This window comes from Globicephala melas, chromosome 1 (assembly GCF_963455315.2).
Source record: "Globicephala melas chromosome 1, mGloMel1.2, whole genome shotgun sequence".
NCBI lineage: Eukaryota > Metazoa > Chordata > Mammalia > Artiodactyla > Delphinidae > Globicephala > Globicephala melas.
Window position 1 is genome coordinate 23,298,187 of NC_083314.1, and position 23,806 is coordinate 23,321,992.

The 23,806-nt window shown below is 46.2% G+C and overlaps 1 protein-coding gene and 1 long non-coding RNA gene across 3 annotated transcripts in view; one reads left to right on the plus strand and one right to left on the minus strand.

Annotated features, from left to right (window-relative positions):
* Nucleotides 1-5,072, minus strand: part of LOC132597679 (uncharacterized) — a 29,894-nt gene extending 24,822 nt beyond the window's left edge. The window contains exon 1 of the long non-coding RNA XR_009564899.1: nucleotides 4,755-5,072. This is a non-coding gene — a long non-coding RNA (uncharacterized lncRNA). The remainder of the gene's footprint in view (nucleotides 1-4,754) is intronic.
* The window catches only part of STUM (stum, mechanosensory transduction mediator homolog), a 67,357-nt gene continuing 46,656 nt past the window's right edge, over nucleotides 3,106-23,806 (plus strand). For both annotated transcript variants that reach the window (XM_060303411.1, XM_060303456.1), the window contains exon 1: nucleotides 3,106-3,527. In XM_060303411.1, coding sequence (XP_060159394.1) covers nucleotides 3,320-3,527 — 208 coding nt within the window. In that variant the 5' untranslated portion in view covers nucleotides 3,106-3,319. The remainder of the gene's footprint in view (nucleotides 3,528-23,806) is intronic.

Here is a 23,806-nt window from a genome sequence, read left to right on the forward strand (position 1 = left end):
CAACATTCGTTGTTTACTGATATAACGGAAACATTTTTTTTTTTTTTGGTCTACAACCCCCTCGAATCCATCCTCCACACTGTTGACTGAGTGGTCCTTCCCCCAAACCGTATCTCATTAGGGTAGTTTTAGAACCAGGGCTCAAATTCTTTGACATTACTCCATTGAGAGGTATGGTGTCCTCCATTTGAATCTAAGCAGGTTTGCGACTGCTTCGATCAACAGAGCCCGCAGAACTGACACTGTGTGACTTCTGAGGTTAGGGCAGCAGGTCCACACAGCTTCCACTGGTCCTGCGATGCCCACTCTGGGGAAGTTTCTCCCAGAACCCAGCCACCACATTGTGAAAAGTCCACGTCACGTGGAACGGCCATGTGTAGATGCTCTACGGAACGGTCCCAGCTGAGCCAGCTGTTAGGTTATCCCAGTCAAGGTATCAGAGTTGAGAATCCTTTTGGAAGTGGACCCTCTAGCCACAGCTGTTCCAGCTGCCACCGTTGGAGTCCTCTCAGCTCCAGACATAATAAAGCAAAGAAGACCTGTCTGAGCTGCACTCTGTCCAATTTCCTGATCCACAGAATTTGTGATCATAACAAAATAGCTGTGTCTGTGGGTAGTTTGTTACATAGTAACTAGAATATTCAAGTCATGCCACATGCCTGCTTAAAATGTTGCAGTGAAGGCTTCCCTGGTGGTGCAGTGGTTAAGAATCCGCCTGCCAATGCAGGGGATACGGGTTCGAGCCTTGGTCTGGGAAGATCCCACATGCCACGGAGCAACTAAGCCTGTGTGCCACAACTACTGAGCCTGCGCTCTAGAGCCCGTGAGCCACAACTACTGAGCCTGCGTGCCACAACTACTGAGCCCGCGAGCCACAACTACTGAAGCCTGCCTGCCTAGAGCCCATGCTCCGCAACAAGAGAAGCCGCTGCAATGAGAAGCCCACGCACCACAATAAAGAGTAGCCCCCGCTCGCCACAACTAGAGAAAACCCATGCAGCAACGAAGACCCAACGCAGCCAAAAATAAATAAAATTATATAAAAAAAATGTTGCAGTGATTCCATATAATCCAAATTCCTTTGCCAGTCATTACTTGGTTCCTGCCCACTCCACCAGAGCCATCTTTAGCCCCTGCCCATACCAGCCTTAGTTCTGCCACACTTGAATTCCTGAAATGTTCCTACTTTTCTAGGTTTCCATGCCTTCATGTATGCTGTTGGTCTGCCTAGATGTCTTTCTGACGTCCTTTCTAGATATTAAGAAAATCATCTAGAAAACTGGAGGATGTAAATCCATTTCCTTCCCTGAAACCGTTTTAGTGGCCCTAAAAGCATTCAGGTGCTTTGCAAAAGAATGTTCAAAGAATGTTTACTTAACCTCTCTGTGCTCCAATCTTCCCATTGGTAAAATGGGGTAATAAATAATACTTACTTCACAGAGTGTGGTAAGGCTTAACTGAGTTAAAATATGTAAAGTGCTTAGTGCCCGGCAGACTGCTTGGATAAATAAATATTTGTTTAAAATAAAATAAATCTCCTGCAAGTAGTTAACTGTAGTCTTTGCTCAAATCTCATCTACTATCACCGTCTTTGGGAAACCTCCTGACGCCTCCCCTCTGTAGCTGTTTTCACAGATGGTTCCATGTTTTCCCAGCACCTTCAGCTTACCCAGCTACAGCATTCATCACCGTCTGTAATTCTGTCCCTTGTAGTTGTTAGTATCTATCAGTTCCTCTATTAGACTCTTGAAGTCAGGGGCTGGGTTTTACTCCTTTCCCTCTCCCCAGAATCCAAGTCATATTAGGTCTTCAATAAGCAAGTATTAAACTGAATATTGCTTTGATTTTACAGTCACAGTAACTCAAGCCCATAAGAGGTTAAATGAGTTCTTTTAAGTCATACAGGTAATTAGCGGCCGAATAGAGACGAACGTTTCGGTCCTGTTCACTTCTGACTGCCAGGCCTAACTAGTTACTGTGTGTGTGTGTGCACCAGTATCACCACTACCCTCTGCTGACCATCTGCTTTTAAAATTATTTTATTCAGATACCCATAAAGTAATACCCATGGTTCTTTTTAGCATCCTTCTTCGGAGTCCCTGGGTTGTTTGGGGATTATTCAATCACCATTTTTCCTGGAGAAAGAGGGTTACTGAAAAGGAAGGGGATTTATGCAGACAATTTGCTGAACATCTGGATAATTCTGGTGCCTTGAATCCCTCCCTAACATAAGAGGCGGTTGCTTTCGTTCATTTTTTCCAGGTGTGGAGGTGAAGGTGGCGTTATTCAGGAAATCTGATTAAACATGGGGCCTCCTGGTGCCGGCTTAGACCCGGCCCGGCCACATTCTTCTGCTTCTACCAATTGCTGCATTATCAACACCAGACGGCGCTGTGTCTTCGCTGGCTTTTTAAACACCAGGTCCAGCTCACAAAAGCCCCAGGTTTCTCCCAGAACTGTTCAGGGGATGGTCCCCAACACCCACCTCCCCAACCCCAGTTCCGAGCAACAGGCTCATTTCTTTTAGCTTTTCGCATCTGTGTGTGTGTGTGTGTGTGTGTGTGTGTGTGTGTGTGTGTGTGTATGTAAGGAAGGGTCCCATTTAAACTAGTCTCATGGACCTGTTTGAAAAGCTGCGTCTCCTGCTTTCAGCTCGATTATCGATCCTAAAATCGCTTTTTCTCTGACTCAAGTCCATTTAAATCAGAACGAATTTAAAGCGTACTAGATACCAGGCGCGGCGCGTTCCTTGCCTCCATCTCCCTAGCGTTAAATGCATCCTCCGGAGTAAAGGACTCAACCTCGAAGCCTTTCCCCGCCGTGCCAGCCGAGCGCACACGCCCAATTCGCGGTGTCCTTGGCTGCGGTTCCCTCCTGGTTCACCTGTCTGGGGAGCGAGACGTGTGTCCATTCCTCCCAATACCTGGACACCAGCTCCCTCTGCGTTCCTCTTCTACTTTCTTCCCTCCTCCCTGATTTGTAAGTGGTATTTTGGGGGGTGGGGGCAGCGGAGGGGAGGGCGGGGAAGGGGCCCCGCGGGGAGGGGCGTCGGAGCGCTGTCACCGAGTGTCACGCCGCCCTCCCCGCCCCTCCGCCGGGGCTGTGGGAGCGCAGCGGAGCGCGCGGCAGAGGGCCGGGCGCTTGGGGACGCGGGAGTGCGGGGCTCTGGGCGAGCCGCGCGGCACACCGAGCACGCTGGACGCCTGAGCTCGGCGCGGAGCCCGGAGCCCGGAGCCCGGAGCCGGCCGCCACCCGCCTCCTGTGCACTGGGCGGCAGTCCCGGCCGCGGCAGCCCGGCTCCCGGGGAGCGCGCCCCGCCATGGAGCCTTCGCACAAAGACGCTGAGACGGCGGCAGCGGCGGCGGCGGTGGCTGCGGTGGCGGCGGCGGACCGGGGGACGTCCTCGTCCAGCGGGGTGGTGGTGCAGGTCCGCGAGAAGAAGGGCCCCCTGCGCGCCGCCATCCCCTACATGCCCTTCCCCGTGGCCGTCATCTGTCTCTTCCTCAACACTTTCGTGCCCGGACTGGGTAAGACGCGGCGGCCGCGACCCCTGCGCCCCGGGCACCGGCGCGGGAGGGCGGCAGGGGAGGCGCCGGGGAGGGACCCTCGGACGGCAACCACGGGCGGCATGTGCTGCGCCGGCGCTCCCAGCGCCCTCTGGCAGGTGGCAGAAGCGCCTGGAGTGGGCGCCCGGAGGGAGGCGCGGCGAAGGGCTCCTGACACACCTTTCACCTTCTCCGACCTGGGAGCCAGGTGATCCGGGCCCAAAGAGCCAGAAACTTTGCCGGGAATGTTGGATCACGCGGGCGGCGGCCCGGGCGGCTCTCTCGGCCCTGGCTAGGTTCCCCTCCAAGCGCCCCCAAATCCTGTCTTTTCCCTCCGCCGCGCTCGCCCCCCTACGAGCTCCTGTCTTGGAGGGGCGCGGGCCCCCAGCCGGAAGAGCGTTGGGGCCGTGGGTGGGGGTGACCAAGGTCTCGGGCATTCGAGAAGTCGGCCGAGCTATGGAAAAGCGGGGCGAGCCCGGATAGAAGGGTCCTCTCAGCCCCGCCTGCGTTCGCACGGTGCTGGGCGTGTGTGGGCGAGAGCTCTTTAGCCAGAGTCTCCCCCACCTCCTTCCCGAGTGCCCGCGATTCCGCCGGCAGCCCCGCAGGACGCCGAGGGGAAGGGGGATGATTTTGTTAGTTTAGATGCCTGTGGGTTTGAACCGCACTTGGCCAGAGGTGACCCCATAACTCCATCCCATCACTTCCGTTCCTGAGAAAGTGGAGAGAGCGCGGTTGTAATTCGGTGTCGGACTTTGGCTGCCTGCAGGGTCCTTGATAGCACCAGTGTCCCAAATTTTAACACAGAGGCCCATCACAGAGATGGGAGTGCCGAAGAGGGCATAAAGGGAGGAAATGCTAGGTTTCCTTGACCCTCCCTCTCCTAACCCCACGCCCAAATCTGTCTGCGCGCCCTCCCCGGCACTCCCAGCTTGCCAGCTTGGCACCGTCTGTTCTTCCGTGCTAAGAGCACCCCCCCCCCAATTCCATGCGGGACTGGAGAGGCAGGCACCTCTGTGCCCAGGAGAAAGCTTGCCGCTTGTAAGGCTCCAAGTTCCCAAGAACAGAGGTCAGCTAGGAGTGGTTTTCTGTTTTGCTTTGGCCTTTCTCACGGCCCCGCTCTCAGCCAGCTCTGCAGGGTCCTCTGCAGCACTGATAGCGAAGATCACACCCACCCACGCAGGTCGCGTTCACTTTCCCCTTCGTGCTCACCTTTCTGCCCCCTGGGGGGAGGTGGGGGGCTGTGGCCAGAGCAGCGTATCTGTCTGAGCAGGAAGTTAGGTGGTCTTTAGTTGGGCGTCCGCCTTGTTGGTGCCTTCATCAGCCTGGTTGGTGTCATCAGGGCGGCTCTCTTAGTACATTTAGACACGGTGGGGACGCAAGCGATGTTAATTTAAGTTGTCAGAAATCCCCACCTGCTGGAGTAAAAACACACTGCCTGTCCATCTCTCCGGGGATGTGAACATCACGAGCAGGGATGTGTCTCGATTCCACTTTTCTTAAAGTGGTGAAGCAAATGCCATCTTATGGTCTTTGAGGAAAGAAGCACATTGGGGCCTGGTGGGAGGAGCTACGTCAAGTCTCTGCTGGCTGAGGCCACAGCGCCTGTGCACCTGCGCCCGCCCTCCTGGGTCTGCCTCACTAGGTCCCTTTCCCACCCTTAGCCCTGCTGCCACGCCCCCTGCCCTTCTGCCCCCCTGCCCTGGGCATCCAGCTCTTCTCTCTTTACACTTCCCTTTGTTAGATCAGAATCCTATGGGATTTTTGTAAGAAACCTTTCTAAGAAGCCAGAAGAAAATAAAGAGGAAATAAAGCAAACTACAAAAGTAATAAAACAGGCTGAGATGAGCCATGGGTGTACAGACTTAGGAATTTTCAATGACGAAATCCAGGCCTTTTATCATTTTGTTTTGACTATCATTGTACAGTGGACTGAGTGCACGGGCCCCTGCCCCTCTCCACCCTGAAGGGGTTCCAGATCTTTGTTGGTGTTTCATATCTGTGAGTCAGGGATGCGTGTCTCTCCAGGTTGCTGGGAGGATGAAATGAGATTACGTAAAGCTCAGGGTCTGGCCGTTAGAGAGTGTTCCGGAGACCGTGGGTCCCTGTGGCTCTTTGCCCTTCTACAGAGCTGAGCGCTACTCCCATCTCTGGTATGTGGGGCCGCCCCCGGGACCTTTCTTCTGAGTACTTATTGATCTCTCTGTTCCCCTCGACCTGCAGTAGAGTCCTGGACGGCAAAGCAGCCCAGGCAAAACTTGCAGGCTTTTTTTTTTTTTTTTGCACTGCCCCCTCCCCAGTGGTTTGAATGGTCCCAGCTCTCAGAAATTTTTCCCTCAACCCAGATCTACCTCTCCAGGTCCTCCTGGCTCATCTGATGCTCCTGCAAAAACTGAGTATTCGTGTCTGGCTCTGCCCTTTGAAGAAGCGAAGCTTCTTTTAATGCATTCACTCATTCATTCGACAAACACAGAGCACCCACCACATGCCCGGCACTGGGGATGTGATGATGAATAAATCAGTCAAGATGTCATAGATAGTTGAGGGAAATTGGTGCAAACTTTGTTTACATTTGAAAGTGCCATGATGGCAGCAGGAAGAGTATTTGAGCAGTAATTGATTCTTCCAGGGTTGGGGTGGGTGTTCAGAGAAAGCCTCCCAGAGGGAGTAGTATTGGGTTAGACTTTGCTGAGCGTATCCATCACGAGGCCCCAAGCACTTGCCAGCCTCACTTCACTCCCACTCTCTGGAAACTGGTCACAGCATTGGCCCAAAGAGCTCTTCTTTTTTCTGGAAGCTTCCTTACCTGCAAGTCCTCTCCTCATTTGCAAATTGGATGAGAGTGCCAGTGTTAGGCTGAATGCAGGCACTGTTTTTCTCTGGTAGAGTGTCTCAGGTCCACCCAGTCTGCAGGACCTGCCATGGAGAAGCCCAGTCCTTTCAGTTCCCTGGTGCCTTCTCCACCCAAGCAACAGTGCTGTTGGGATAACATACATAAGAGGGATGTTTCCTTTCCTGAGGAGTGGATGGGAAGGAGAAGTCATTTATGATCGCTCTGACACCTCATTGGAACAATGCAAAATAAATTTGAAAAATGGATGATGGTAATTTCCTATTCAGTGAAAGTCTACTAATAAAGACCATGGACCTTCATAGTCCAACTGGTAGGGCATTTATAAGTACACACAATTACTCACACATGTCATGGAAGTTCACCGTTATGCCCCCAAATCGCCAGAGGGTTTATCTATTGGTTAGGATCCAAATGATACTTTCATATTTGAAAACTGTTATTTATCTTTATTGACTTGGTGAAATGAAAATGTTGATAACTCAGATAGTGGCAGGGAAAGTTGGACAGAGAAGAACTTCCAGTGACTGTTAACCATTCCATCAGATTAATGTTGGATATTAATCCACTGTTGAATATTCATAAATATTTAATCTGTCCCTAATATATTGCCTACTTTTTGACACTCAGCTAAGGTCTTGCTTCCCTGGTCAGAGCACCACAGGTTGGCTCAGCTTCTCTCTCTCTTTCCTTTAAGCCTGAGCCTCTAGTTGATGATGAACCATGCCCTACCCTGTGGCATCTTTTGTATTGTTGCCTTTTTATTATTGCTTCAAGAGTTTATTATTTGTCTATCTAGATAGATTGTAAGTTCCTTGAGAGCAGGAACCATTTAAAATTTCTCCTTGATATACTATCAACATGCTATTTATGGAATGCACACTGACCAGAATTTTACTCCTTGAATAGGCATTAGAGATCATCTCACCCAATGCCTTTATTTTATATAGAAGTGAGTCAGGCCGGAGGATCAAAAGACCAAGGAAGTTTACATCCTACTCAACCTTTTTAAGGAAATCATTTGAGGGTGTATTTCAGCAAAACAAGAGAGTAAACCAAGAAAGAAGATATGAGATCCAGGGAATAATGTATCCAATTCAGGGTAGACATGAAAAGCCACGCAGGATAAAATTGTTCAGCAAGCCTGCAAAGCAGTCAGTCTTCATTAGAATGGGAGGGTAGAAGGCTCCAGGAAGCAGGTTTCTGAGGATGATGTGAGGAGGGGACATTCCACAGAGTAGAGAATATTATTGGTATACTGCAAGAGATTAAAGTTGTGATACAAAACAGAAAGCAAGCAAGAAAAACAGAAGGCAATTAGTAACTGCAGTAAAGACAAAAAGCTATGCAAAAGCATTAATAGGCTCAAATGAAGCAACCTACCCAATTATATCAGGAGGCCAGTAGGCTTCAAAAAGAATAGAAGATTCCAAACAATCAATGAGAAAGAATTTGAGGATACTAGGGATATGATGTATCCTCACTGCTGTGGCCTCTCTTGCTGCGGAGCACAGGCTCTGGATGCGCAGGCTCAGCGGCCATGGCTCACGGGCCTAGCTGCTCCACGGCATGTTTCTTCTACCAACAATAAAAAAGAGAGGTAATAACAACTTCAGGAAAAGCAACAACAAAAAATTATTAAAGATATAGCTCAAATAGGAAGCAAATCAAAATGTGGCCTGATTTTAAGCAAGTGGTGGAACGTAAGGAAAGCTCTTTTAAGTGCATAGAATCTGTCATTGGAACAGTGGTGCACTGTATGGGCTCTTAGCTTCCCTTTGATTCTGTAGTGAAGAATATTTGCTTAGTCATAATGATATAAATGCTCCTCAGTTTTGTGGGTTTTTCCCCACATCTTTATTGGAGTATAAATGCTTTACAATGTTGTGTTAGTTTCTGCTGTACAACAAAGTGAATCAGCTATATGTATACATATATCCCCATAACCCCTCCCTCTTGAGCCTCCCTCCCACCTTCCCTACCCCATCCCTCTAGGTGGTCACAAAGCAACGAGCTGATCTCCCTGTGCTATGCAGCAGCTTCCCACTAGCCATCCATTTCACATTTGGTAATGTTTATACGTCAATGGTACTCTTTCACTTTATCTCAGTTTCCCCTTCCCCCTTGTGCCTTCAAGTCTGCTCTCTACATCTGCGTCTTTATTCCTGCCCTGCCACTAGGTTCATCAGTACTGCTTTTTAAAATTTCATATAAATGCGTTAGCATACGGTATTTGTTTTTCTCTTTCTGACTTACTTCACTCTGTATGACAGATGCTAGGTCCATCACTACAAATAACTCAATTTCATTCCTTTTTATGGCTGAGTAATATTCCATTGTATATATGTGCCACACTTCTTTATCCAATCATCTGTTGATGGACATTTAGGTTGCTTCCATGTCTTGGCTATTGTAAATAGTGCTGCAGTGAACATTGGGGTGCATGTCTCTTTATTTTTTTTATTTATTTATTTTGCGGTATGCGGGCCCCTCACTGCTGTGGCCTCTCTTGCTGCGGAGCACAGGCTCTGGATGCGCAGGCTCAGCGGCCATGGCTCACGGGCCTAGCTGCTCCACGGCATGTGGGATCTTCCCGAACCAGGGCATGAACCCGTGCCCCCTGCATCGGCGGGCAGACTCTCAACCACTGTGCCACCAGGGAAGCCCCTGTTCATAGATGTTTTGATGATGGCCATTCTGACTGGTGTGAGGTGATACCTAATTGTGGTGTTGATTTGCATTTCTCTAATAATTAGTGATGCTGAGCATCTTTTCATGCATTTGTTGGCCATCTGTAGGTCTTCTTTGGAGAAATGTCTATTTAGGTCTTTTGCCCATTTTTGGACTGGGCTGTTTGTTTTTGTGATATTGAGCTGCATGAGCTGCTTGTATATTTTAGAGATTAATCATTTGTCAGCTGCTTCATTTGCAAATATTTTCTCCCATTCTGAGTGTTGTCTTTTCATCTTGTTTATGGTTTCCCTTGCTGTGCAAAAGCTTTTAAGTTTCATTAGGTCCCATTTGTTTATTTTTGTTTTTATTTCCCTTATTCTAGGAGGTGGGTCAAAAAGGATCTTACTGTGACTTATGTCATAGAGTGTTTTGCCTATGGTTTCCTTTAAGAGTTTTATAGTGTCTAGCCTTACACTTAGGTCTTTAATCCATTTTGAGTTTATTTTTGTGTATGGTGTTAGGGTGTGTTCTAATTTCATTCTTTTATATGTAGCTGTCCATTTTTCCCAGCACCACCTTATTGAAGAGGCTGTCTTTTCTCCATTGTATATTCTTGCCTCCTTTATCAAAGATAAGGTGACCATATGTGTGTGGGTTTGTCTCTAGGCTTTCTATCTTGTTCCATTGATCTACATTTCTGTTTTTGTGCCAGTACCATACTGTCTTGATTACTGTAGTTTTGCAGTATAGTCTGAAGTCAGGGAGCCTGATTCCTCCAGCTTTGTTTTTCTTTCTCAAGATTGCCTTGGCTATTCGGGGTCTTTTGTGCTTTCATACAAATTGTAAAATTTCTTTTTTTTTTAATTAATTAATTTTTATTTTTATTTATTTTTGGCTGTGTTGGGTCTTCATCGCCGTGCGCGGGCTTTCTCTACATGCAGCGAGTGGGGACTACTCTTCATTGTGGTGCGTGGGCTTCTCATCATGGTGGCTTCTCTTGTTGTGGAGCATAGGCTCTAGGCATGCAGGCTTCAGTAGTTGTAGCACGTGGGCTCAGTAGTTGTGGCTCGCAGGCTCTAGAGCACAGGCTCAGTAGTTGTGGTGCATGGGCTTAGTTGCTCCATGACATGTGGGATCTTCCCGGACCAGGGCTCGAACACATGTCCCCTGTATTGAGGCAGATTCTTAATTACTGTGCCACATGGGAAGCCCACAAATTGTAAAATTTCTTGTTCTAGTTCTGTGAAAAATGGCTTCGGTAATTTGATGGGGATTGCATTGAACCTGTAGATTGCTTTGGGTAGTATAGTCATTTTCACAATACTGATTCTTCCAATCCAGGAGCATGGTCTGTCTCTCCCTCTGTTTATATTACCTTTGAGTTCTTTCATCAGTGTTTTATAGTTTTCTATGTACAGGTCTTTTGCCTCCTTGAGTACGTTTATTCCTAGGTATTTTATTCTTTTTGTTGTGATGGTAAATGGGATTGTTTCCTTAATTTCTCTTTCTGACCTTTCATTGTTAGTGTATAGGAATGCAAGAGATTTCTGTTCATTAATTTTGTATCCTGCAACCTTACCAAATTCATTGATTAGTTCTAGTAGTTTTCTGGTGGCATCTTTAGGATTTTCTCTGTATAGTATCATGTCATTGGCAAACAGTGACAATTTTACTTCTTCTTTTCCCATTTGTATTCCTTTTATTTCTTTTTCTTCTCTGATTGCCATGGCTAGGACTTCCAATACTATGTTGAATAACAGTGGCAAGAGTGGACATCCTTGTCTTGTTCCTGATCTTAGAGGAAATGCTTTCAGTTTTTCACCATTGAGAATGATGTTTGGTGTGGGTTTGTCGTATGTGGCTTTTATTATGTTGAGGTAGGTTCCCTCTATGCCCACTTTCTGGAGAGTTTTTATCATAAATTGGTGTTGAATTTTGTCAAAAGCTTTTTCTGCATCTGTTGCAGAGATGAAGAGATGACATATAGTTTTTATTCTTTAATTTGTTAATATGGTGTATCACATTGTTTTGCGTATATTGAAGAATCCTTGCATCCCTGGGATAAATCCCACTTGGTCATGATGTATCATTCTTTTAATGTGTTGTTGGATTCTGTTTGCTAGTATTTTGTTGAGGATTTTTGTGTCTGTGTTCATCAGTGATATTGGTCTATAATTTTTTTTTTGTGTGTGTGATATCTTTGTCTGGTTTTGGTATCAGGGTGATGGTAGCCTCGTAGAACGACTTTGGGAGTGTTCTTCCCTCCACAATGTTTTGGAAGAGTTTGAGAAGGATAAGTGTCACTCTTCTCTAAAAGTTTGATAGGATTCACCTGTGAAGCCATCTGGTCCTGGACTTTTGTTTGTTGGAAGATTTTTAATTACAGTTTCAATTTAATTACCTGTGATTGGTCTGTTTATATTTTCTAATTCTTCCTGGTTCAATTTTGGAAGGTTGTATTTTTCCACGAATTTGTCCATTTCTTTCAGGTTGTCCATCTTATTGGCGTATAGTTGCTTGTAGTAGTCTCTTATGATCTTTTGTATTCTGTGGTGTCAGTTGTAATCTCTCCTTTTTCATTTCTAATTTTATTGATTTGTGTCCTCTCCCTCTTTGTTTTTGATTATTCTGGATAAAGGTTTATCAATTCTGTTTATCTTCTCAAAGAACCAGCTTTTAGTTTTATTGATCTTTGCTATTTTCTTTGTTTCTATTTCATTTATTTCTACTCTGATCTTTATGTTTTCTTTCCTTCCACTAATTTTGGATTTTGTTTGTTCTTCTTTTTCTAGTTGCTTTAGGTGTAAGGTTAGATTGTTTATTTGAGATTTTTCTGGTTTCTTGAGGTGAGCTTGAATTGCTATGAACTTCCCTCTTAGAACTGCTTTTGCTGCGTCCCATAGGTTTTGGATCATCGTGTTTTTGTTATCATTTGTTTCTAGGTATTTTTTGATTTCCTCTTTGATTTCCTCAGTGATCTCTTGGTTATTTAGCAGTGCACTGATTAGCCTCCATGTATTTGTGTTTTTTCCTGTTTTTTTCCTGTAACTGATTTCTAATCTCATAGTGTTATGGTCGGAAAAGATGCCTGATACAATTTCAATTTTCTTAAATTTTCCAAGGTTTGATTGTGACCCAAAATGTGATCTATTCTGGAGAACTTTCTGTGTGCATTTGAGAAGAAAGTGTATTTTTCCACTTTCGGGTGGAATGTCCTAAAAATATCAATTAAGTCTATCTGGTCTATTGTGTCATTTAAAGCTTGTGTTTCCTTATTTATTTTTTGTCTAGATGACCTGTCTGTTGGTGTAAGTGGGGTGTTAAAGTCCCCCACTATTATTGTCTTACTGTCGATTTCTCCTTTTATGGCTGTTAGCATTTGCCTTATGTATTGAGGTGGTCCTATGTTGGGTACATAAAAATTTATAATTGTTACGTTTTCTTCTTGGATAGATCCCTTGATCAAATGTAGTAAAAAGACTCTTGTAACAGTCTTTATTTTAAAGTCTATTTTATCTGATATGAGTATTGCTACTCCAGCTTTCTTGTGATTTTGATTTGCATGGATATCTTTTTCCATCCCCTCACTTTCAGTCTGTATGCATCCCTAGGTCTGAAGTGCATCTCTTGTAGATAGCATATATAAGGGTCTTGTTTTTGTATCCATTCAGCCAGTCTATGTCTTTTGGTTGGAGCATTTAATCCATTGACATTCAAGGTGATTATCAAGATGTATGTTCCTATTACCATTTTCTTAATTGATTTGGGTTTGTTTTTGTGGGTCCTTTTCTTCTCTGGTGTTTCTCGCTTAGAGAAGTTCCTTTAGCATTTGCTGTAAAGCTGGTTTGGTGCTGAATTCTCATAGATTTTGCTTGTCTGTAAAGCTTTTGATTTCTCCAATGAATCTGAATGAGATCCTTGCTGGGTAGAGTGATCTTGGTTGTAGGTTTTTGCCTTTCATCACTTTAAATATGTCCTGCCACTCCCTTCTGGCTTGCAGAGTTTCTGCTGAAAGATCAGCTGTTAACCTTATGGGGATTCCCTTGTGTGTTGTTTGTTACTTTTCCCTTGCTACTTTTAATATTTTTTCTTTGTATTTAATTTTTGATAGTTTGATTAATATGTGTCTCAGCATGTTTCTCGTTGGGTTTATCCTGTATGGGACTCTTTGAGCTTCCTGGATTTGATTGACTATTTCCTTTCCCATGTTAGGGAAGTTTTTGACTATAATCTCTTCAAATATTTTCTCAGTCCCTTTCTTTTTCTCTTCTTCTTCTGGGACCCCTATAATTCGAATGTTGGTGCATTTAATGTTGTCCCAGAGGTCTCTGAGACTGTCCTCAATTCTTTTCATTCTTTTTTCTTTATTCTGCTTACTGGCAGTTATTTCCACCATTTTATCTTCCAGGTCAGTTATCCTTTCTTCTGCCTCAGTTATTCTGTTATTGATTCCTTCTAGAGTATTTTTAATTTCAGTAATTGTGTTGTTCATCACTGTTTGGTTGCTCTTTAGTTCTTCTAGATCGGTGTTGAATGTTTCTGTTGTATTTTCTCCATTCTGTTTCTGAGATTTTGGATCATCTTTACCATCATTACTCTGAATTCTTTTTCAGGCAGGTTGTCTATTTCATCTTCATTTATTTGGTCTTGTAGGTTTTTACCTTACTTCTTCATCTGTAACATTTTCTTGTTGTTTCTATTTTTTTTTTTTGATGGGTGTGGCTGTATTCCTGTTTTACTGGTTGTTTGACCTGAGGTGTCCAGCACTGGAGTTTGCAGGCAGTTGGATAGGGCTGGGTCTTGGTGCTGAGATGAGGACCTCCAGGAGGCCTCACTCTGATTAATATTCCCTGTGGTCCGAGGTTCTCTGTTAGTCCAGTGGTTTGGACTCAGAGCTCCCACCACAGGAGTTCAGGCCTGACCTCCGGCCTGGGAACCAAGATCCCGCAAGTTGTGTGGCGTTGCAAAAAAAAAAAAAAAAAAAAAAGGAGCAATACAATAATAAAGAATAATAAACAAAATAAAATTAGAAAGATAAAAAATATATTAGGAAAAATAAAAATATAATTGAAACAACTGCAACAAGGTAAAATAAAACCACAACAGAAAAAAAAAAATCCTTGGCTGTGGAGGCGGAGTTTAGGTGGGGGTGGAACTTAGGCAGGGGCAGGGTTTATGGTGGGGCGGGACCTAGGCAGAGGGGCGGGTGATGTTTGAGTGTGGGGCGGGGCATCTGCTTAGGACCTGCCCAGAAGGGCAGAGGCAGCACGTGGAAAGGAGGGACTCTGGAGTGTGGAGTTTTGGAGTTTGGAGGTAAGGCCCTGGGTGGGGTTTAGGCCCAGCGTGATGGAGGGGGTCTCCGAGTGTAGAGGTGGGGCCCTGGGTGGGGGTGCAAGGGCGGGGCTTGGGCCCTGCACGGGAGGAGGGAGGCTCCGAGAGCAGAGGATTGGCCTGGGAACCCAACAGGCTCCCTGGTGCCCAAGTGGACAGGGAAATCACTGGCCGCTTTCCCTTCTGTTCCTCCATGCCACCCCACCCATGGTCTCCCCCAGGGTCTCCTCTGTCCCTGCTGGACCTCTAATGGTGGGTGGGTCCTGCTGGGTGTAGGAACTCCTCCCCTCCCCCAGCCACCCCTCAGGGGTGCCAGTCCTGTAGTTCCGGCTTGTACTTTTGCTCCCCCTTCCCTCCTTCCCACTCCCTCAGGACCCACATAGCTGGAGGGGGCCTAGGTGGGCAGAGGATCAGGCCCGGGATCTCAGCAGGTTCCTGGGGGTCCAAGTGGGCAGGGGAAACCTGGCCACCCTCCCTTTTGATCCTTCACCCTCCCAATCGTCCCCCAATGTTCCCTTCGGATGTGGGATCCCTTCTCCCCCAGCCATCCCTCAGGGGCGCCAGTTCCGTCTGGCCTCCACTACTCCTCCCCCTTCACTCCCGCCATGCCCCACGGCCTACCTGGTCACTGGAGGTTCCTCCCGTCCCCTTAGGTGTAAGTGGTCCCCCACAGGTGCCTGGTATGTGCCCTAGTTGTGCAGAGACGCGAATTCCACGTTCTCCTAGTCCGCCATCTTGACTCCGCCCTCCTCAGTGGTTTTCAACTTTTAAAACCAACCACAGGCAAAGCACTGAAGAGTACTTAATAATAGCTATAAAGGAGTGTGAAAGATTTTTTTTACCTTGGCAATATAAAATTTAAAAAAAAAACAGCTTGTAGAAGTTGGCAGGTAGATTGTGATAGATTAAATTATTGTTCCCACTTAGCCACTGAAAGATGACGGCACATCTCCACTTAATGCCCTGTGGCTCGCCACGATTCCTGTGGGAGGGGACTACTTCGTTTCCTGCGCGTCGATATCAGGCTTGGCCATGTGACTTGCTTTGGCCAGTTGAGTGAGTGGAAGTGACATAGGCCATGCCTGAGCAGACATCTTCAGAGGTATTGAGGTTCTGCCACTGTTCTTTTCCCTCTCTCACGAGAATGGCAGGTCTCAGATGGGGGCTGCTCTTTAACCTGGCTCCCAGAATAAAGAGGGTATCAGAAGCAGAGCATGACATGTCACATGAGTGAGTAATAAGCCTGAGTTACTGAGATTTTTCTGTTGTTGTGTTAGTGTTGTTATTGTCCCAGCACAGCCTACCAAAGCTGACTAATGTGTGGAGGGTGGAGTAGAGATGTGAATACCCTCCTCGTGTGGAGTGAGTGATCAAGACATACTGTCTGTAGTTGCTAGACCAAGAAATAGACTACCAAGGAAATCAACAGATGCACTGAAATACAGTAGCGATGTCTTGGGACAATGGGATAATGTGGGAACAAGAGTAGAAGGGAGATGAGGAATGGTTAAGTAAGCTAACTCTTATGTATCATAGAAAGTCAATAAATGATGTCTGAAGTTGATAAGACAGAAAAAGCAACATAAGCCTACTCTGGAGATTAGGAAAACACCAGAAGAATTCCCACTCTTTCAGACATCGTCAATTTTCCTTTGTCTAGTGACTCATTATTAGCACATATACATACTGAAATTGTCTCCCATCGTTTTGAAATAGGATCTCTTGATCCCACACCCACCTCTGTCCATTGCCCATCTCTCTGTTCCCCTTTGTGGCTCAGTCCCCTGAAAGAGTTGTCTAGATTTCTTGTCATCAATCCCTCTTCCCTCATTTTCTCTGGAACCCACTCTAAGCATGTTTTTACCTCCATCAGTCACCTAAATTGCACTTATCAGCATCACCAGTCTCCTCCAGATTTTCTGAATCCAGTGGTCAATTCGGCCGTCAACTTCCCAGACCTCTCAGTCGCATTGGACACAATTGCTCACTCCCTCCTCCAAACACTGTCTTCACTCGGCTTCTGGAACATCACCCTCTCCTAGTTTTCTTTATACCTTGTGACTCCTTCTCTGTTCCCTTTGCTCATCTCATCAGCGTCTAAACTTGGGAGTTCCCCAGGGCACTTGATCTTCTTGCTCTCGATCTTCTCTTTGACCTTGATCTCTTTTCTGCCTACACCACCGCCCTCCCCCGATGTTCATGCTGAGTCTCCTGGCTTTACATTGCATCCTTGTGATGATGACTCCCAGATCCAGATCTCCAGCTCAGACCTCTCCCTTGACCTCCGGAGTTTTATACCCAACTGACTTCTCAATATCTCCCCTTGGAAAGCAAAAGGCATCATAGACTTAACTTATCCAAAACCAAACTTCTGATTTTCTTCCCCAAACTTACTTCTCCCTCGTCTTTCCCCATCGCAGCAAATGGCATCCTTCCAGTAGCTCAGGCCAAAAGCTGGGATTCATCCTTGACTCCTCTTTTTCTCACACCCCACGCCCAGTCTGTCAGGAAACACTTGGCTCTGCTTTCGTAATGTAGTCAGTATCTGACCACTTCTCACCATCTTGTGTCTACTTCACTGGTCCAAGCCTCCATCTTCTCCAGAGTGCAGTGGCCTCTTAACGGGCTGCTTGCCCATACTGACCTCCCTTATAGTCTGTCCTCAACGTGGCAATAAGAGGGATCCTTTTAAAACACAAGTGAATCAGATAATGTTACCTTTGGGCTGGAAACCCTCCAATGGCTCTCACGTCACTCAAGTAAAATCTCAGGTCCTCATGATGACCCACGTGGCCCTAGGCCAGAACTGTTAAAAAGAAATATAACATGAGCCACAGGTGTAATCTTAAAATTTCTGGTACCTATATTATAAAAAAAGTAAAAAGGAACAGGTGAAATTAACTTTATTAGTATATTGTACTTAACCCAGTATATCCAAAATTTCATCATTCAATGCATTTTTTTTTTTTTTTTTTTTTGCTGCATTGTGTCCTCGTTGCTGCACGCGGGCTTTCTCTAGTTGCGGCGAGCGGAGGCTACTCTTGGTTGCGGTGTGTGGGCTTCTCATTGCAGTGGCTTCTCTTGTTACACAGCATAGGTTCTAGGCGCACGGGCTTCAGTAGTTGTGGTATGTGGGCTCAGTAGTTGTGGCTTGCGGGCTTAGTTGCTCCGCGGCATGTAGGATCTTCCCGGACCAGGGCTCGAACCCGTGTCTCCTGCATTGGCAGGTGGATTCTTAACCACTGCGCCACCAGGAAAGCCCTCAATGCATTTCAATATGAGAAATTTATTTTCTCACAGTTCTGGAAGCTGGAAGCCCAAGGTCAAGGTATTAGCAGGGTTGGTTTCTCCTGAGTTCTGTCTCCTTGGCTTGTAGACAACCACTTTCCCCCATGTGTCTTTACATGGTCTTCTGTCTGTGTGTCTCTGTGTCCAGATCTCCTCTTCTTATAAGGACACCAGTCATATGAGGTTAGGGCCCATCCTCAAGACCTCATTTTAAGTTATTTACCTCTTTAAAGACCTTATCTCCAAACACAGTCGCATTCTGAGGCACTGGGAGTTAGGACTTCAACATAGGAGTTTTGAGGGGACACAGCTCAGCCCATAACACCTTCCAGACGATCTTACTTAAAATTGTGGCCCTCCTCCTCCTCCCCAGACTCCCTATCTTTCCCTAGTTCATTTTCCTTAAGAGCACTCTCACTATCAAACATACGGTCTACTGCAGGGACCCTGTCCCCTTTGACCTTGCATCTCAGCAGGAGCACAGTGCACATCTGGGGAGTGATGTGCTCTGTAGTAGGCACTGAGTCAACTGTCCTCTGATCAGCACGCCCCTGGGTCTACACCTGATTGCAGCACAGACTTCCTTAGTATCACCTGCTGACTGACCACGTCCACTCCCCACAGCAGCTCCGTTTCTTGCAACATCTGGGAAGAAATGTGGATGCTATTTACATTATTGAACCGGACCTGGTCACCCCTCAAAGTATCGCTGCCCAGGCTGTGACCCAACTCACGACGGGATACGTCCCATGGGAGACTCACTGAGCGAGTGTCGCTTGGCACAGTGACATTTATACATTGGCTTTTAAGTGATGCTGCAATATATAGGCAGGCAGGTAGGGGAAATACAGTGGGGCGACCTGGAGGGCACTGGACTAAATCACATCTCCAGTTGCGCATCAGATTCATGAAGCCACGAGGTGTTGTGGAAAGGGGGTGAACTAGAAGTTAGGAGGCCCCAGAGCTAGTTCTGATTTTTCAGATCCGTGCAGCCCTGAGCCCCTTCACCTCTCTGAGCCCATTTCCCCATCCGTGAAACGGAAATAGTCCCCGCTCTGCCACCTCGCAGGGTCGTTTATGTTCTGTTTAACCACGAAGCACTCCATGGTCAGAAAGGGGGTTATCACTACCAGTTAACATTAACAAAATGTCCTTTGTTCCCAAGCTCATCCTGGGCTTTTCCTCACAGTGGCACGAGGGCGAGCGGGAGAGCTGTAAGCAGGGCAGCTTTTTCAGCATCTGGTCCCATGTGGCTCAGAGCTGAGACCTGGGACCTCCTGCTGGGCACTGCTGGGACCTCCCATACCCAACACGCTGGGGGCAAGGGGGCAACAGCGCACATTCTCTAGGGCTTGGTTTACCATTTACCAGAAGGTTCTGCCATTATAACCCCCAAACCCTGGGTCTCTGAGAGGGACGTGTCTCTGAGGCCGACTCTGCCGTTTGGTAAAAGGCTGTGGGAGCATCAAACTGGAGAATGAATGTGTGCCTGTGTATCTGGACACGCAGACACATGCACAAATGCCCCGCAAGCTTTACCTGTAGTTATCTTACTGTAAAAGTTAGACAGGTCCTAGGTTTGTGTTTGAACTTCCCAGCTCATGATTCCAGGGAAACCGTTTATTCATCCTGGAGGCCATGTAGGTGGTTTGTAGCCCTGAAGCCCTATCTCCTGGGCAACGGGCAGAGGTCGGCCTTGGGAGGATGTATTTTTATTGAAGTTTAGTAGATTTACAACATTACATTAGTTTCAGGTGTACGACATAGTGATTCAGTGTTTTTATAGATTTAAAGTTATTACAAAGTTTGGCTATATTCCCTGTGTTGTATAATATATCCTTGTTGCTTATTGATTCTATACATAGTAGTTTGTATCTCTAATAGACTTGCCCCTAACTTGCCCCTCCGCCTTTGCCTCTCTCCAGTGGTAACCACTAGTTTGTTCTCTCTGTGTTTCTGCTTTGTTATATTCATTCATTTGTTTTACTTTTTTAGATTCCACATATCAGTGATATCATACAGTATTTGTCTCTGTCTGACGTATTTCACTAAGCATAATACCCTCCAGGTCCACCCACGTTGTTGCAAATAGCAGAATTTCATTTTTTAAAATTTAGTTTATGGAAGTATAGTTGATTTACAGTGTTGTGTTCATTTCTGCTGTACAGCGAAGTGATTCAGTTATGCATAAATGTATATTCTTTTCCATTATGGTTTATCACAGGATATTGAATGTAGCTCCCTGTGCTATACAGTTAAGACCTTGTTGTTTATCCATCCTATATATAGTAGTTTGCCTCTGCTAATCCCAAACTCGCAATCCTTCCCTCTCCCCCCTTCCCCCTCCTTGGCAACCACAATGCTGTTCTCTATTTCTGTGAGCCTATTTTTGTTCTGTAGATAGGTTCATTTGTGTCGTATTTTAGATTCATATAAGTGATATCACGTGGTATTAGCCTTTCTCTTTCTGACTTACTTCACTTAGCATGATAATCTCTAGGTCCACCCATGTTTTTGCAAATGGCGTTATTTCATTCTTTCCTATGGCTGAGTAATATTCCATTGTGTATATATACCACATCATCCATTTGTCTATTGGTGGATACTTATAAGCATTTATTTTATGAAAGGTCTTAAATTCATTGAAGAAGTCATTTTTCTTGAAAAGAAAAAAATGACATGAGACCAGGGCTGTCCTGGAACCTGGACTGTGTAGGGGCCACGGCCAGGTCTTCTGTAGGCTTTGGTCTTCACTGACTGAGAAGTTTGACCCCAAAGCCAAGAATAATTTGGTGTTTGTGGACAAGAGCCTGTCAGCTGTCCTAAAATCTCAACAAAGAAAATGGTCCCCTTTTCCCAGGGCCAGGCAGCTTTAGGGCTGTCCAACCCCTTCACTTTACAGAGAAGAGGTCTCCTCCCGGACCGAAGGCTCTTACCCACAATCTCACGTCACTTACCCCAGCCCAAGGTCTTCCTGCCCACTCCAGTGCCTGGCTTGTACTGGAGGGTTAATTACTATTTGTCGAATTAAATGAGTGTGTGGCTATTATAAAGACCTGATGAGGGCTGCAGGAGACAATACATGACTTGTCAGTGATCACAGCCGAGCCCACCACCTGAACCTTCTTTTTCTCACTGACCCAGCCTTTTTCCCTTCATAACAGCTTTATTGAGATATAGCTACATAAAATAAACGTCACTCTTTCAATGTGTACAACTCAGTGGTTTGTAGTCTATTCAGAGCCTTTTGTTCCTTCCCCTGCCCTGCTTTCCAATTCCACCATTTGGCCCGTCTCCTTTGAGAACCTCGGAAGCTTCGTGTGACAAGAACACCTTCAGGCAGGTGGTTTTGAGGAAGAGTGATTGTCTGGGTACCTTTTTCTCAGAGTTCTGCTAGTCAGCAATCCGCATCTCAGAAGGCGAGGCCCAGATGGGCGAGACGCGAGCCGCTTGGAGGCTTTCAGAAGAAACATTTTTTGGGAGGTTGTCATGTTTTATTTTCTGTTTTGTTTTAAAAAGAAGCGTCTCACCAAGAGGGAAAACTTTCTCAATGAAAAACGTAAAAGCATGGCGCCAGTGGCATAAGTTGAAACGTGGGCCATTTCCGAGGTGGAGTGAGCCCCTCCCTCTGGAGACAGATGGGCTCTGGCCCTGGTTGTGGGTGTTGCATTGGCCCGAGAAGAGTTCCCCTTAGTCCAGGCGGCAGAAGGGAGTGCCCACAGCACCTCAGGTGGACGTGGGTCTTCCTGGGCAACAGCTCAGTGCACCTATGGTTTTAGTAGAATTTCTATGCTAGTAGATTAAGCCATGTCTGCCCATGGCTCAGCTCTGCCCATTTCATTCTTCTGCTCTGAAACCTTCAATAGCTCCCTCTTGTCCACAGACTAAGTTCACATTCCACGTTAGACCCACCAGGATTCAATGAACTTCACCTATTCTTTCCCTCCCTTTTACTGAATCAAACCGGACGACTTGCTTTTATGGTTCTGCCCACGCCTTTTTGCTCCTCTGTACCCCCGCCTGGAACACCCTTCTCCACCATCGTGTCCAAATCCTGCCCAGCTTCCAGGCCCACCTCCAGCGCCCTGCCGCTCCAAGCTTTTCTTGACCGTTTCCGTGTGGGGAGCTCCTCCTTCCTGGGGCTGTCAGGCCACTTAGGACATTTCTCTTGCTCCCCTTAAATTCTGTTCTGCTGTTAGTGTCTTAATCTTCTCGTATGAATCATCTCCTTGAGCGGAGGGGCCGTGCTTTATCACTTCAACCTCCCACAGCACCTAGCACGGCCCAGTAGGCATTTGTTGAAGGAAAGATGTGTGTGCAGACTGACTTCTGGTTGTGAAGGTGGAGTCAAGAGCGTGTCCTGGCCCCGTTAACCTAGTGAGTGTGTCTCTTACCCAAGGGACATAGGCTCTTGTGTCACTTCTCAGCCTTCCCGGCTCAGAGGGAAGGATGGGATCCAGTTCTCAGGGCTGAGGCAGGACTGGAGGAGTGTGGTACACGCTGTACCACAACATGTGTGTCTCTGGTGGGTCCTTGGTGTTCCAGCCACTCAGGGGAGGGATGTGGCGCAGGGGAGGGATGTTGGCCGCCCCCGTCGCTGGGCCAGAGGGCTTGCTCTGTGGGGAATTCACTGAGGACGGTCACCATGTGACTGGGAAGAGCTGGGTCCGAACCCATCCTTTTCAAGTTGCTCAGCCAACAACTGAGAAGCGTGGGCGGGGAGGGGGAGGGGGAGGGCGGAGCAGCGGAGGCGATCAAGCTTCGTAAACCATTTTAATAAAGATTGCTTTGGGCAATAGCCATCAAATTAAACCTAAGGCGACATTTTGATGAGAAGCAGGATATCTGCGTGATCTTCAAGTGTCTCTCCACAGAATGCTCATTGCTTGCGAGGGGAAAAAAATCATAGAGCAGAGAAAGCAGACTGCATCTTGACTGGGTGAACAAAATAACATTACCTGGACCTTGAGAACGTCATGCTAGGTGAAAGAAGCCAGTCACAAAGGACCCTATATTGTACGATTCCATTTATGTGAAATGTCCAGAATGGGCCAATCTGCAGAGACAGAAAATAGCTGTCGGGGGAGGAGTGGCACGGCTGGGAGGACATGGGGAATGATTGCTAATGAGTACGGGGTTTCTCTTTCAGGTGATAAAAAATGTTCTGAAATTGATTGTGGTGATAGTGGCACAACCTGAATATACTAAAAGCCACTGAATGATTCAATGGGTGAATGCTATGGTGTATGAATCATATCTCAATAAAGCTGTTAAAAAAATTAGCATCACCAAGGAGGATCGCATGCCTCCTGATGTGACATCCTGAGAGGGACACATCACTACTTTTGTGGTATCCTAGCCAGGGGTGCATAATCTGAATCTATTCATGAGGAAATATCAGAAAAGCCCCAAATCAAGGGGCATTCAAAATACCTGGGCTGTATTCTTCAAAAACATCACCGTTATGAAAGATTAAAGGAGACAGAAAACCATGACCACTAAATAGAAAGCATAATCTTCGGGGTATTGGATTCTGTACTGGAGGGAAAAAGAATACCAATAAGGACATTATTCAGACAGTTGATAAAATCGAAATATGGACTGTAGATTAGAAAGAGTATTGTATCCATGTTATGTTTCCTAAAATCAGTAACTGTGCTGGGGATACATAAGAGAATACCTTTGTCTTTGGAAACACGCTGAAGTATTAAGGGATAAAAAGCCAAGATGTATGCAGCCTTGTTTACAAATAGTTCAGAAAAAAAGATAACACTATGTAAAGAGAAAGGGAGAGAAAAACAAAAGAAATATAGTCAAGTGTTAAAATCTGGTAATCTGGGCAAAGGGTAGACACGATTTTTCTATATTATTCTTGAAACTTTTCTGTAAGTTTGAAAGTATTTTCTAATAGGTTAAAAATTATATGGTTAAAAGCCGAACGTTCTGAACTCACATAGTTCAGATATAGCAATTGCACCTAAATTTAAACTACTGTACCCTATGTAAGTGCTTTCCTATCACTTCAAGTCTACCAGCTGTAATTCACTCAGGGGCTGCCTGGGGCCATGGGAACAAAGTCATGGTACAAGGTGGCATTGGCTTGCAGGGTCCAGACGCCCAA